This window comes from Erythrolamprus reginae, chromosome 4, assembly GCF_031021105.1.
Source record: "Erythrolamprus reginae isolate rEryReg1 chromosome 4, rEryReg1.hap1, whole genome shotgun sequence".
Taxonomy (NCBI): Eukaryota; Metazoa; Chordata; class Lepidosauria; order Squamata; family Dipsadidae; genus Erythrolamprus; species Erythrolamprus reginae.
This window is the reverse complement of record NC_091953.1, coordinates 72625662-72641556: the sequence shown is the minus strand read 5'-3', so window position 1 is coordinate 72641556 and position 15895 is coordinate 72625662. Positions and strand designations below refer to the sequence as shown.

The 15895-nt window shown below is 41.5% G+C and overlaps 1 protein-coding gene across 1 annotated transcript in view; it reads right to left on the bottom strand.

The window, feature by feature from the left end:
- The window catches only part of LOC139167142 (dystrophin-like), a 1540372-nt gene that overhangs the window by 1112372 nt on the left and 412105 nt on the right, over window positions 1–15895 (bottom strand). Inside the window, exon 24 of the mRNA XM_070751563.1 lies at window positions 3224–3358. Coding sequence (XP_070607664.1) covers window positions 3224–3358 — 135 coding nt within the window. The remainder of the gene's footprint in view (window positions 1–3223; window positions 3359–15895) is intronic.

The window sequence follows — 15895 nt, the reverse complement described above, 5'->3', positions numbered from 1 at the left end:
GCAACACATGATTCCTGAAGAACTGCGATCAGATATTCTTCCACAATGGCTAAACCCACATGCTGCTATTTATAGCAGCAGCCCTAATTACTGGAGCCCCACACAAACAGAGGTGGCCTCTCTTATCTCCTGTAATATATCCTTACTTGGTCTCTTCTACGCATAATTCTGCGCTTGCGTGGGTCCAAGATGTCTTCATCTGAATCAATGGAAGATAATGGAGATTGACTGCCTGGGTTGTGTGCCAAGCCCCGTCTTCCAAGACACTCCCACCTTCTTCGTCCGAGGAAACTAAACTCTGAACTGACTCTGTCGGCAATAACACAAGCCTATGACATGTTAAAGTTTCCCCTGTATCCCCCTCCACATTCTCTGGGGCAGGAGCTGGGCCAGAGCCAACCACAACACTACCCAGGACCCCGTCGACTTGGGAAGGCGTATCCGGGAGATGCAGTGGAGGGACGGGTTTGTGGCACAGTGGGTGAGGGAGATGGTGCCCAATTCTCCCTGGACATTTGCTGATGGACTGCTCCAGTACCGGGGCCATTTGTATGTCCAAGCAGGGCTGCTTCGCGGATTGATTCTGTCCCAATGCCATGACAATCCTGTGGCGGGTCATTTTGGCTTGTTTAAAACCTTGGACTTAGTGATTCGAACATTTTGGTGGCCGCGAATCCAAGATGACGTTCACTCGTATGTTGCCACATGTGAACTGTGTCATGCGGTAAAGTCAGCCACAGGGCCCCGCCAGGATTATTACAGCCATTGCCAACGCCCACGAGGCAGTGGTGAGCTGTGTCCATGGATTTTGTCACACACTTGCCCCCCTCATCGTGGTTCACCACAGTCATGGTGGTGATGGACGTTGACAAAAATGGTCCATTTCATCCCCTGTCACCGGATACCCACATCCCATGACACCGCTAAATTGTTTTTGCAACGTGTCTTCCGGATCCATGGACTTCCAGATCGACTTGTGTCAGACCGAGGAAATCAGTTCACGGCATGGTTCTGGAAAGAGCTTATGTCTGCTTTACAGGTCCAAGTGTGTCTTGCTTCGACCCAGCACCCTCAGACTGATGGGGGAACAGAAAAAACGATTGGAATTTTGGAACAATACCTGCGGTGCTTTGTGTCAGACCGGCAGGCTGATTGGTCACGTTTATCTTCGGTCGATTCGGATGAGGAAGTGTTAGACCCATGCATGCACAGAATTATGCATCGAAGAGACCAATTGAAGAAATATTACAGGAGATAGATAAGAGAGGCCACCTGTGTTTGGGTGGGGCTCCAGTAATTAGAGCTGCTGATATAAATAGCAGCGTGCTAGTTTGGCCGTTGTGGAAGATTATCTGATCGCAGTTCTTCAGGATCGTGCCTCGCTGTATCTGAACTTTGTTTGTGGATTTTTCACGCCTTTGACACCAAAGCAGAGTAAAGTGTGTGTGTTTCACTTCATGGGAAGAAGGAGGGCTGTGACATTTCTTCAAAGCTACTAGCTAAGTACTTAAGGACTGATTAAGGGACTTGTACAGCCGACAAGGTTGTTTTGGGGAAGAGTGCTTTGTTTCTTTTGAATTTTGTGATAAAGGACATTGTTTTGAATTTTCAAACGTGTGTGTGTCTGAAATTTTTACCCATGAATTTTCGGTTGGCTTCTACCAGAGAGCCCAGCAGAACATTACTAATAGATTTTCCTCATCATTCCTGTTCTGCTGGGCTCTATGGTATGAGTCTCCTGAAAATTCAAGGGTACAGATTTCAGACACACACACACTTGAAAGTTAAAAAAAAAGTACTTTATCACCAAAATTCAAAAGAAACAAAGCACCCTTTTTGTATTGCAAAGAGCACTTGTCCCAAAACAACCTGGTAGTCTGTACAATCCCCTTAATCAGTCCTTAAGTACTTAGCTAGCAGCTGTGAAGGAATGTCACAGCCCTCCTTCTTCCACAAAGTGATACCCCCACACTTTGCTCTGCTTTGGTTTCAAAGTCGTGAAAAATCCACAAACAAATTTCAGACAGAGCGAGGCATGATCCTGAAGAACTGCGATCAGATAATCTTCCACAATGGCCAAACTAGCACGCTGCTATTTATAGCAACAGCTCTAATTACTGGAGCCTCACCCAAACACAGGTGGCCTCTCTTATTTCCTGTAATATTTCTTCAATTGGTCTCTTCGATGCATAACTTTGCACTTGTGTGGGTCTAACACTTCCTCATCCGAATCGACCGAAGATAATGGAGATTGGCTTCCTGGGCTGTGTGCCAAGCCCCCCTCTTCCAAGTCACTCCCACCTTCTTCTTCGTCTGAGGAAACTGCACTACCTGACTCTGTCGACAATAAAACAGTCCTATGACATGTTGATGTTCCCCCTGCATCCACCTCCACATTCCTTGGGGCAGGAGCTGGGCCAGAGCCAACCACAACAATTCCTATCATCCATTTCCTCCCATTTATGACTGTATGGCTGTAACTTGTTGCTTGTATCCTTACGATTTTTATTGTTGATTGTTTCCTCATTGCTTTTTTGACCCCTACGACAATCATTAACCATTGACAAATGTATTTTATGTACACTGAGAGCTTATGCACCAAAGACAAATTCCTTGTGTGTCCAATCACACTTGGGCAATAAAGAATTCTATTCTATTCTATTCTATTCCATTCCATTCCAATCCAATCCAATCCATCCCAGCCCACCCCACCCCACCCCACCCCACCCTATTATTGTTAATAAGAATTATTACTATTACTATGTTAGGATTTCTGGTGTTGAAACTGGATTTGGCATTTTTGTCTACCTATCAATTCTTTCAAAGGAACTGGAACAGAGACAGATGTGGATATATGAAGGTGTTACGGGATTGCAGGATGTAAGCTGTTTCAAGTAAAACTCTCTTTTGTAACTGATTGATAGTGAATTTGTTAATCCTAATGTTGTTCAAGTGGTACTCCAGTAGTTTTGTGATTGCACCTAAAGTGCATATTACTATCAGTAATATCTTTGCTTTCTTTTGCCACAGTCATTCTATTTCTATCGCAGGTCTTTGTATTATCTTCTCCAAAACTTTCTCTTTTCTTTCATTATAATTATTATTTTGTTTTTGTTGTGCATTCATTTTGATATTTTGTCCCTCACCCAATGCTGTGAGATAGGCAGATATATAAATAAATATATGAAAAATAAATAAAAATATGCATGGATAATTTACATACATTTAATTCTTCTGATATATCTTCTGTTCCTTCTTGGACACTTTTTGTTGCCTTGATTTTTGATTCCAGCTCATTCAACCATTTGTTTTCAATATCCAAATACAACAGAAGCTCATGCCAACATGCCCATACTTCCTAGTTTATAATAAATAAATAAATAAACAATTAAGAACAGTTTTTTTAAAATGACCTAACAAATATTTTAGTTTTCCAAACAATGAAAAGTCATGAATGTAACATTTGCACTAGTTTACCTGGACAAATAATGTTACAAAATCTCTTCTATGATAAAAAAAGAAATAAACATTGAAGGCCAATTAACAAATTCTCATAATTATATACTTGCTAGAGTTTTTAAAAGAGATAATACATTTCTTTTACATTGAACCCATTATTTTCTATAGAGGTTGTTGCAGGTTTGCTTATGTTCTGCCGGCGTGTCCCAACCATTCGTAATTACAGGGTAATTAGTCCAGAAAGACACACACCACACGATAGAAAGAAAACCAAAAGTCTATCAACCGAAAAGCAGAAAAAACTCCCTTTTTAAATGTCAAAGGGATTTTCTGGTACACACAATACACAGGTTAAATGCAATCCAATTTCTCATCCAGTAACTGAGAAACTTGAGTCCAATTCGACCAACTAGTAACTAACAATACCAGACTTCATAACTGTCTGGATCTCATCTTCTGCAAAAGCAAAAGTGCAATATATGACTTACAAATAACATAATCATTTTCCAACAGCGACCACAGCATGATAAACTTCAGTCTCAATCTAAGCCACACTATGATCCACCAAAATAATACAACACCAAAATTCAATTTCAAAAAAGCGAACTATGAACTCATTGAAGCCCATCTCTCAATATTAAACTGGAACACTCTATTCTCTGAATGCTACACTGCTGATGACCTCTACAACACATTCCTACTTGAAATGAAAATTATCATCAGACTTCAAGTACCTCTAACATGTACCATAAACAAAAAAAAATAACCTCACCACCTCAATAAGAAAATTACAAAGAAGAAAAAAATCTCTCTGGAGGAAAAACAAAAAAGGACACGTTTCCAACTTCAAAAGCCGATACAAAAGCATTTGCAGTCAAATAAAAGCAGAATGCCTGAACTACTACAGCAAACAAGAGGAAAACCTCCTACACACCAAATCTAATAGAGCTTTCTACAACTTTGTCAACAATAAACTCAAAGACTCTAGACCCATCCCACCTCTCAAAGGACCCAACAACAAAGAAAACCACGATGATTCATCCAAAGCCAACCTCCTCAACTCTTTCTTTGGCTCTGTCTTTGTTAACAGCAATGGCTCATCCCCCAATTTCATCAATCGCACCTCAAACTCCCTCAATGACCTAACCCAGGTAGACTTCACTGAAGACTGAGCTGAAAAAGCATTATGTGACCTTAAACCTTCTCTATCAGTCAGACCAGATGGTCTTTTTGCTTACTTCCTAAAAAAGCTCTCTTCTGCCATAGCTGAACCACTAAGCATAATTTTCAAAAAATCCTTCAGAACCAGCACACTTCCTAAGCTATGGTCGAAAGCAATGGTCATCCCCATGTTCAAAAAAGGAGACCCCTCTCTTGTCGATAACTACAGACCAATTTCACAATGCTGCGTCCCATGCAAAGTTATGGAATCAATTATAAACAAATCAATTACTCTCCATCTAGAAACTAATAATTTGCTCTCTAACAAACAATTTGGTTTCAGAAAAAAACTATCCTGCAACCTGCAACTCCTCCACTGCAAAAATATATGGACAACTCATCTAGATCAAGGGAAATCTATAGATGCAATTTATATCGACTTCTGCAAAGCCTTTGTGGTCCATGACAAACTACTCCTAAAACTCAAATCCTATGGCATCTCAGGATCCCTCCATAGCTAGATTACAGCATTCCTGTCAAACAGATAACAAGTGGTCAAATTAGGAAGCACCATATCCACCCTGCCCCAGTTAAAAGCGGTGTTCTCCAAGGTAGTGTACTGGGACCAATGCTCTTCATTCCCTACATCAATGACCTTTGCGATTACATCACAAGCAACTATGTCCTTTTCGCCGACGATGTAAAACTCTTCAATACCACCGATAACACAACTACTCTCCAAAAAGACCTGAACTCTGTTTCTGAGTGGTCTAACACATGGCAACTCCAAATCTCAACTAGCAAATGCTCTGTCCTACACATTGGGAAGAAGAATCTGAACTTCAAATACGAACTGAATAATCAAATTATCACAGATAATCCCCACTCGGTTAAAGACCTCGGTATACTAATAACAAAAGATTTACTGCAATAACATAGCCAAGAAGGCTTCAAGAGTTGTAAACCTAATCCTACGCAGCTTCTGCTCTGGCAATCTCACACTGCTTACCAGAGCTTATAAAACTTTTGCCAGACCCATCCTCGAATACAGCTCATCTGTTTGGAACCCATATCGCATCTCAGACATTAACACCTTAAAAATGTCCAAAGATACTTCACCAGAAGAGCCCTTCATTCCTCCACTCAAAATAGAATACCCTACGAAACTAGACTTTCAATCCTGGGTCTAGAAAGCCCAGAACTAAGACGCCTTAAACAAGATCTAAGTATTACCCACAAGATCATATGCTGCAACATCCTGCCTGTCGGCGACTACTTCAGCTTCAACCACAACAACACAAAAGCACACAACAGATTTAAACTTAATATTAAGTGTTCCAAACTTGACTGTGAGAAATATGACTTCAGTAACCGAGTTGTCGAAGCGTGGAACTCATTACCGGACTCCATAGTGTCATCCCCAAACCCCCAACACTTTACCCTTAGATTACCTATGGTTGACCTATCCAGATTCCTAAGAGGTCAGTAAGGGGCGAGTACAAGTGCACTAGAGTGCTTTCCGTCCCCTGTCCTATTGCTATCCTATATCTCCTATACTTATTTATTTATTTATTGTTAGAGTTGAAAGGCACCATGAAGGCCATCAAGTCCAACCCCCGCCCAAGCAGGAACCCTATAGAACACCAGTCAAGTGGCAGTTCAATCTTCTCTTAAAAATGTCCAGAGTGTTGGAGTTCACAACGTCTGCTGGTAGGTTGTTCCATTGGTTGATCGCTCTGACCGTCAGGAAGTTCCTCCTTATCTCCATGTTGAATCTCTCCTTGGTCAGCTTCCAACCGTTGTTCCTCATCCGTCCCTCTGGAGCCCTGGAGAATAAAGTGATCCCCTCCTCTCTGTGACATCCCCTCGTATACTTGTAGACTGCTATCATGTCCGCTCTGGCCCTCCTTTTCTCTAGGCTATCCATGCCCAGTTCCTTCAGTCTCTCTTCGTAAGTCTTGGTTTGCAGTCCCTTAATCATCTTGGTTGCTCTTTTTTGCACCTTCTCCAGAGTTTCAATGTCTCTTTTGAAGTGTGGTGACCAAAACTGAATACAGTACTCCAGGTGTGGTCGGACCAGGGCGTAGTAGAGTGGTATTAAGACTTCCCTGGTCTTGGAGTGTATTCCCCTGTTTATGCAGTTTAGGATTGTGTTGGCTTTTTTAGCTGCTGCTGCACATTGTTGGCCCATGTTTATTTGATTATCCACCAAGACTCAGAGGTCTCTTTCACAGTCACTACTGCTAAAAGGGTTTTCTCCCAGGTTGTATGTGTGTCCAGTGTGTTCTGCCTAAGTGAAGGACTTTGCTCTTGTCAATGTTAAACATCATTTTGTTGGTATGGGCCCACTGTGTTAGTCTGTCTAGGTCTTTCTGTAATTTTAGCCTGTCTTCTAGGGTATTGGCTACCCCCGCCAGCTTGGTGTCGTCTGCAAATTTGATCAGTTGCCCTTCTATTCCCTCGTCCAAGTCATTGATGAAAATGTTGAAGAGCACAGGGCCCAGGACAGAACCCTATGGTACCCCACTGCCTACGTTCTTCCATGTGGAGTTGGAACTGTTGAGGACTGACAGAAATAGAGATAAATTACAGCCCGCGTGGACCATAATAAATCATTTCTGAGAGTCGATGTATTAAAAGAAAGAATCTGCTTTAAAATAAGGTTTATTTTTATTACAAAAGTAAAACAATAATGAATGCCTTAGGAGGCATATAAGATGCGTCTTACATCGTGGCAGTTAACAAAGAATGTAACAATACAAATATGGAGGATCTGGAGGGGACGGAAGTGATGCATGAATGATGTGGCAGGATTTTACATCATAATAGGAGGAGCTAATAAAACACACACACTGTTAACTATTTAATTACTGAATAACTCTGAAAGTCTCTGAATATCTCTGGGGCTGTCAATACTCAGCGTGACACCCCTTCTTTGGCAGTCACCAGGGACATTGGTTCACATAAGGCACATTTTCTTGGATAGGTATTCGTGTTGGTCAGCTGGCAATGGTTTATTCAGCAAGTCAGCAATTTGTTCAGTTGTGGGCACATAGTGTAATTTCACGAATCCTTGTTTTATGTATTCTCTTGCATTCTTATGTTGATGTGCCGTGAACATACTCAGTTTCAGATATAAACGTGACTGAAACATTGTCCTCCATAATACCAATTGGTTTCATGGGATCGCCTCAAATACTATCAACGAGAGCAGAAACACAGGTTAATGCATTACAACAATCAGAAACACAAGCATATTCAGCTTCAGTGGAAGAACAAGAAATAAAATTCTGCTTTCTAACTTTCCAAAAAATTGGACAACCATTCAAAAACATTATATAACCAGAAGTACTTTTACACGTTTCTTTATCACCTGCCCAGTCAGCATCTGCATAACAAATCAATTCAGGATACTTGTCGTGTTTCAGCTCTAGGAACAACTTCATGTCCTTTGTATACTTCATGTATCTCAGCAGCCTCTTTATGCATGTCTGATGGAACGTAGTTGCTTTGCCAACATACCTTGACAAAAGATTCACACTCAGTGAAATGTTGGGTCTTGTCCAACTGCTAATGTATAACAGTGACCCAATTACTGACCGATAAAGTGTTTGGTCTTCAAATTGAGGATAATCTTGTTGTGACAATCTGTAAAAATCAGTTTGCATAGGAGAACGATATGGATGTGCGTTAGACATGTTACAATTGTGCAAAAGTTGGTCAACTTTGCTCTCTTGTGAAAGGCAAAACCCCTTCTCAGTTTTTTCAATCTTAACTCCTAAATAATCATGAATATGCCCTAAACTTTTCAAAGTAAAATGTCTTTCTAAACCATTTGCAAAAATTTCACTCATACATTTGTTAGGACCAATATAAACAATGTCATCAACATAAACAAGTATAATTTCATAAACATTACCTTGCCTTTTTGTAAACACGCATTCATCAGAGTAGGACTTAATAAAGCCCATTGAATTTAGCTTCTCAATGGGACAGCGGTGCCACATGAGGGCAGACTGTTTTAGACCATAAAGGCTTTTCTGCAGGTACCAGACATCCCCTTCTCGATCCTGGAACCCGGGTGCGCTCTTCACGTAGATTTCTTCTAAATTCAAGGCAATAGCTGTGATTAGGGCAATTTTGACACTTTCATTTTTAACTGTAGGTGAAAATGTGTCTGTGTAGTCTTCAGGATACACCTGTGAGTACCCCTGTGCTACTAGTCTTGCTTTGTATATTTTCTCATCATTTGGTTTTTGTTTAATTTTGTAGACCCATCGTGTGCCAATAATCTTCTTGTTCGTTGGAGGCTCAACATATTGAAACACTTTAAGTTTCTTTAAACTGTCCAGTTAATTTTCCATAGCCTCATACCATTTTTCTTGTTCAGACTCAGGCAAATGTTTTATTTGAGAAAAATTCTTAGGAGGAAGTGTACCATTGTTACATAGAAAAGGAAAAGGTTTGTGTAATACTTGCTGTTCGTATCTCTTTGGAGGAATTCCTTTCGTGGTTCTCTGTGAACGTCTTGGAAATGTGGTCCATCCTTCATCTTGGTCATCTCCGTCTCCAATTGCATCGCTAGGGACATCATCTGCGACTGTTGAAGACTGTGTATCATCCCTTGTAGAAACATCATCTGGAACAGCTGCCTGTGGATCAGGTTGTGCTGTACCTTGAACATCATCTTTAGGAAAATAAACTGAAGTATCATTACTGTGTATTCTGGACCAATTTGTATCTTCCTCAAATTTAGCTGAGTTAGAAACAACAGCTCTGTGATTAGTGTCAGCAAATTTGTAGTACTTAGAACTTTCATCAAAACCTATAAATCTCAGTCTTTTTGACACTGGACCTCCTTTCTTTCTTTGAACCAGTGGAACGTTAACCATGGCATATGAGCCAAAAATGTGGAGGTTTTGAATATTAGGCTTCTTTGCATGAAGAAGGTAGTAAGGAGTCTGTTGTATAACACTGCTCCAAGTGCGGTTAACAATATAATTGGCATACCTGAGTGCTTCACCCCAATATAGATTGTCCATGTCAGCATCTTCTAAAAGGCAACGGAACATAGTCTGTAGGACCCCCTGCCAACGTTCAACTATACCATCATGAGAGGGCGTGTAAGGTGCTCACGCTTGATGATGGATTCCATTTCTCCTCATCCATCCTTGGAATTGCTGCAACATGAATTCTCCACCACGATCGCTTTGTATTCTTCTGATGCGGACACCATATTGAGTGAGTACTTCTGCAGCAAAGTCTTTAAAGATCTGAAAGGTCTCAGATTTTTGTTTCATTAGGTACACATACCCAAATCTAGAATAACTATCAACAATAGTCAAGAAATACTTACAGTTACTTTTAGTAGGCCGAAATGGACCGACAATGTCGGTATGAACCAAATCAAAAATGCATGTAGACAAACATGTGGCATGCTGAGCAATTGGTGCAGCCTTGAACTTTGAGGAGTTACAAACCATACAGTCTAAATGAACTTTGTAATTACTATCAACCTTAAAACCATTTACAAATTCAGGCATCTTGGATAAGACTGGGTAAGATGCGTGGCCCAAATGACAGTGCCATCTATGAACACACCTGAAATGAAAAGATTTGTTTCTTAATACAGGTTTAACATTTGAAACATCATTGGGAACCTCTTGAACCTCATTGACTTTAGGAGCCTTTGTATCTATAGTGGCAACAGGTTTTCTCTCTGGATCTGTGCTTTCGCTCTTTGGAACATCAACCTTTGTAGGAGGATTTGGCTTTAAGTAGTAAACACCTCTAATTGGAAAACCAGTAACAATGATTTTTTTCATTCTTAATGATGTAAGCTTCCTTTAGTTTAAGGGTCACTTCAGAACCTAAGTCTTCATTCAGGTGATATGTGCTAAGTAAGTTGCTTGTAGCGCTTGGAATGTATAAAACACATGGGATGAATTGATCCAATTCTTTTATGTAGACTGTTCCTTCTCCTTCAACTTTGCATAAGTGATCTGATACAGCATGCAATTCTTTGGTGTCAGTCTTATGAAATTCTGTGAAAAGTTCTTTCTGGTAGGTGATGTGAAAAGCTGCTCCGCTGTCTAATGTCCATAAATGTCGAATGTTGTACTGTGGACTCTTTTGTGGAACATTGTTCAGGATGAAAGAATTGACATAAGGACATGGCTCACCTTTGGAACCTCGTTGAGATGATCTGTAGTTGCTGGAGCCTCTGTTTCTGGAACCTCTTGAATTTGTTCCTCTGGGCGGAGTAGGATATTGAGAACGTTGAGAATCACCAGATTGAGAGCGTTGAGGATCATTGGATTGAGAGCATTGAAAATCATCTCTTTTAGGCTGATTGTGCCGTGAATATCTTGAAGTGTAGCCCCTTTGTTGATAGCCTCTACTCATTGTAGGTTTGTATCCGGATAATGTAGCTTTGAGTCTACCTTGCATAAGCCCCTCTTCTTCTGTTAACAGTTTGCATACTCTAGGAGTCGTACATTGGGCTAACGGTATGTTATTATATTTTATAATAGCATCTTTCCATTCATGATTGAGGGAATTGACGATCGCTGTATTTATTTGCATTTGATCTATTTGATAGCCTCACTCTATTAGATCCTTTTGCATTGCTAGCATCTTAGATAAATGTGGAGCAATTTTCTCTCCAGGCTTTAATTTTGTAGTGAAAAGTTCAGAGAATAACAAACATGTTGCTTCTTTTGAAACTGGTCTATAAAGTTAATCTAAAGATGTGATTAACTCATTTGCAGTAATATCATGTGGGAATCGGTATCCAGAGACATAAGAATCAACAGTGTCGCACGTTTATTAGACTCCCTTTCTTCCTTAGTCCACTGCCTATTTGGAGGATCAAAAGCCATATGATCCACTTTCTCAGCAATTAAAATCAGTCTTATTTCGTGCAACCAGGTTTTATAATTTTGTCCATTATTCTTTAATCTTGACTCACCTTTTAATGTTGCTAAGGTGACAGGTTGCCTTGGAATTGCAGCTGGTATGGCTGCTTGTTGCAGTACCTGGGGTGCTTGGACTGGTGGTGGTGCCTGGACTAGTAGCGGTGCTTGGACTGGTGGCTATGCTTGGAGAATTGGAGCTTGTGGTCGTTGGTCCTGTTGCATCTGCGCACCTTGGCTTGCTTGAGGTGCTTGTGGTTTAATTGAAGGTTGATTATAAACAATGCCTCGTTTATGTCTCCATTCATCTGTAAAAGCCTGTGGGATTTTTGTTAACACAGCCTTTGACTTAAATTTAAAATCATGTACTCCACTAGATGTCGCTGCAGGATAACCTTTGAGAGTTTCTTGTGGAATGTCTTTGTTCTCAGATATTCCCTGGTAAATTTCCATTCCCTGCCTTGCAGACATGACATTATAAGTTTTGTTTTCCTGCTCTTTTTGCTGAATAGAAAAATTACTCAGCTCTCTCTCTAGAAGATTCATTTGAATTTCTCTCAGTCTACTTAATTGTTTCCTGGATTTAAGAACATCATCTAAGCAAACATCATTTAACATTTTCTGTTTTTCTGTTAAGGAAGTCCCCAGATCATCATAATGAGCACAATATGCTTGGGTGTCTTGAATTGTTTTCTCCAACTGGGCTATCATCCCATTTATTCTATCTAGATCATTAATTGAATCCAAAGTCCCGGCTGAGCTTCTGAGAGACTGTTTCTCATCGCAATGCTTTACTTTCTGTTTAGCTTTTAAAGAGAGGCCATATTTAGTAAAATCACTGCTTTCGGAGATTGCCTGACTGGCTGACTCAGAAGGTATTACTGTAGCTTCTTCTAAATTACTTTGGTCATAAATCTGGTGGCACGGAGCTTCTAAAGGTTTTATTACTTGTGCATCATAAATCACTTGCTTGCTTTGAACATAAGGAAAGGATCAGCACTTACGTTTTTTTGCTGTTTGTCACGGCTCAGCTCTTGTCTGGTAAGGAAAAATTCTTCTTTGGCTTGGTTCTTTGTCTCATGAGAGCTTTGCTCCTGCATGGCAGTATTTCTTTTCTCTTTGGAATTATTGATAAGGGCCACCAGGTCATCGATGTGATCACTAGACATCTGATCGATGAAGGACTGAGAGAATAACTTCTTATTCTTACATTTTGCAGGCATTACAAGATGCAATAGCTTTTATATTTATAGTTAGGAACCATCCTCTGCTACCATGACAGAAATAGAGATAAATTACAGCCCGCGTGGACCATAATAAATCATTTCTGAGAGTCGATGGATTAAAAGAAAGAATCTGCTTTAAAATAAGGTTTCTTTTTATTACAAAAGTAAAAAAATAATGAATGCCTTAGGAGGCATATAAGATGCGTCTTACATCATGGCGATTAACAAAGAATGTAACAATACAAATATGGAGGATCTGGAGGGGACGGAAGTGATGCATGAATGATGTAGCAGGATTTTGCATCATAATAGGAGGAGCTAATAAAACACACACACTGTTAACTATTTAATTACTGAATAACTCTGAAAGTCTCTGAATGTCTCTGGGGCTGTCACTACTCAGCGTGACAAGGACAATTCATTGGGTGCGGTTGGTCAGCCAACTATTAATCCATCTGCAAGTGTTGTAGTCTACTCCGCTTTTTAAAAATTTGTTGATTAGGAGATAGTGGTCGACTTTATCAAAAGCTTTCCTGAAGTTTAAGTAAATGAGGTCCACCATGTTGCGCTGGTCTACTGATTTGGTTATGGTGTTGAAAAAGGATATGAGATTGGTTTGGCATGATTTGTTTCTGACAAACCCGTGTTGGCTGTGAGATATTATCTTGTTTGTTTCCAGGTAGTGGCAAAGCTGTTTTTTTTATTATTTTCTCCAGTATTTTTCCAGGTATTGAAGTCAGGCTGATAGGTCTGTAGTTGCTTGGATCCGTCTTTTTACCTTTTTTGTGGATGGGAACTACGTCTGCTCATTTCCAGTCGTCTGGTAGGTCTCCAGTGTCCTAGGATTTTTGGTAGATGAGGAGAAGAGGTTCCGCTATGGTGTCTGCCAGTTCTTTTAGGACTTTGGGGTGGAGTCCATCAGGTCCCGGTGATTTGAACTCGTTGAGCTCCCGCAGGTAGCTTTGTCTACGTTGAGTTCGGTTCCCGGGCTGTTAGTTGCAGTTAGGTTGTAGGTTGGTTGGTTGGTGGTTCCTTTATGTGTGAAGACTGATGTAAAGTAGACATTGAGCATACCTTTCTTCTATTCCTATATCTCTTCTTCTATTCTTGCATTGATGTGTTGTATTACTATATCTTCATTTCTATTCTTTGATAGATATATTTTACTATGAATATCTCCTCTATAACCTTCATCATGTATTTCACTATGTGTGTATATAGTATACCCACTAAAACTTTTATTGTGTATTGGACAAAATAAATAAATAAATAAAATAAAATAAAATTCCAAAGTCCAGAAAGTCCACACACAGCCTTGAACAGGGAAACAGCAAAAACCACAATCTTGACGAAACTATGAATTAGATAAACTTCCACAAGGCTAAATCTGTAGCACTAATTACAGCAGCCCCACCCAACCACAGGTGGCCTCACTTATAATCCTTTAGTTGTTCTCTCCTATGCATCACTCTACGCATGCATGGATCTGTCATAAGTTCTTGTTCAGAATCCAGGGATGATAAGGATGATTGATCTCCTCCTAGGCTGTCTGCCAAACTCTCCCCTTCCCTGCTACTCATGCTTCCTTTGTCAGGGGAGCCTTCGTCGGGAGATTCTAGCGGGAGTAAAACAGGCCTGTGGCATGTGGATGTTTCCCCCACATCCACATCCACATTCCTTGGGGCAGGAGCTGGGCCAGAGCCAACCACAACAGCTTATAGGCAGTCATTGCTTAATTACTCTAATTGGAACCAGAATGCTAAGTGAAGTGGTAGTGATGGGCTTTTTCTTTTTTTCCCTTCAGGGCTCTGGGTATTTTTCCCTATCATAGTAAATTAGGTTGAATGTGTATAATTTTAGAAGAGCTATGCGTGTATGTGTATGTGTGTACATTCATGTACAGTTTATATACTAGATCAGTGTTTCCCAACCTTTTTGGAGCCGCGGCACATTTTTCATATTTTCAAAATCCTGGGGAACATGGGGGGGGGGCGCTAAAAAAAGTTTGGACAAAAAATATCTCTTCCTCCCTTTCGCTCTATTTCTCTCTCCCTCCCTCTTTCTCTCTATTCCTTCCTTTCTCTCTCCATCCCTCTTTCTTTCTCTCTTCCTTCCTTCCTCTCTTTCTGTCTCCTCCTTCCTCTCTCATCTCTCTTTCCTTCCTCTCCCTCCCTTTCTCTCTTTCCTTTCTCTCCCTTTCTGTCTATCCTTTCTATCTCTCACCCCTTCTCCCTCTTTCATTCCCTTTCTCTCCCTCCCTTTCTCTCTCATTCCTTTCTCTCCCTCTTTCCTTCCTATCTCTTTCTTTTTCTCCCTCCTTCATATCTTCTTTCTCTCCCCCCTTCCTCCCTCTTTCCTTTCTCCCCCTCCCTTTCTCTTCCTTTTTCTCTATCCTTTCTACTTCTTACTCTTTCTTTCTCTCCCTCCTTCATTCAATTTTCTCTCCCTCCTTTTCTCTCTCTTTCCTTTCTCTCCCTTTCTCTTCCTTTTTCTCTATCCTTTCTACTTCTTACTCTTTCTTTCTCTCCCTCCTTCATTCAATTTTCTCTCCCCCCTTCCTCCCTCTTTCCTTTCTCCCCCTCCCTTTCTCTTCCTTTTTCTCTATCCTTTCTACTTCTTACTCTTTCCTTCTCTCCCTCCTTCATTCAATTTTCTCTCCCTCCCTTTCTCTCTCTTTCCTTTCTCTCCCTCCCTTGTTCTCCCCTGGGGCTGCCTGTGCCTGCCCTGCACCACCCAACAGGGACGGACAGCCCCTGGTCGTCGGTTCGTCGCCCCCCACCCCCACACGGAGGGAGATCAGGCTGGCAAGGGTGGTAGATCTGCGTCACCAGCCACTGGAGGGAGATCGGGCTGGCGGGGGCGGTGAATCCACCTCCCCAGCCGCGCGGAGGGAAATCCGGCAGGCGGGCGGGTGGCCGCGGCTCCCTGCGTGCCCCTGGAAAAGCCTACAGGGAACGGTGCCCGGGGCCGCTGCAGCCGCCCCCCGCCCCCCGCTCCCACTGCCATCTCCCCGCGACTGCCTGCGCCGCTGCAGCGCCCCCCCGCTCCCACCGCCAGTGCCCTCCCGCTGGGCCCCAAAGGACACTTGCCGCCGCCGACACGGCCAGGTGTGCCGACGACGACAGGGAAGCTCCA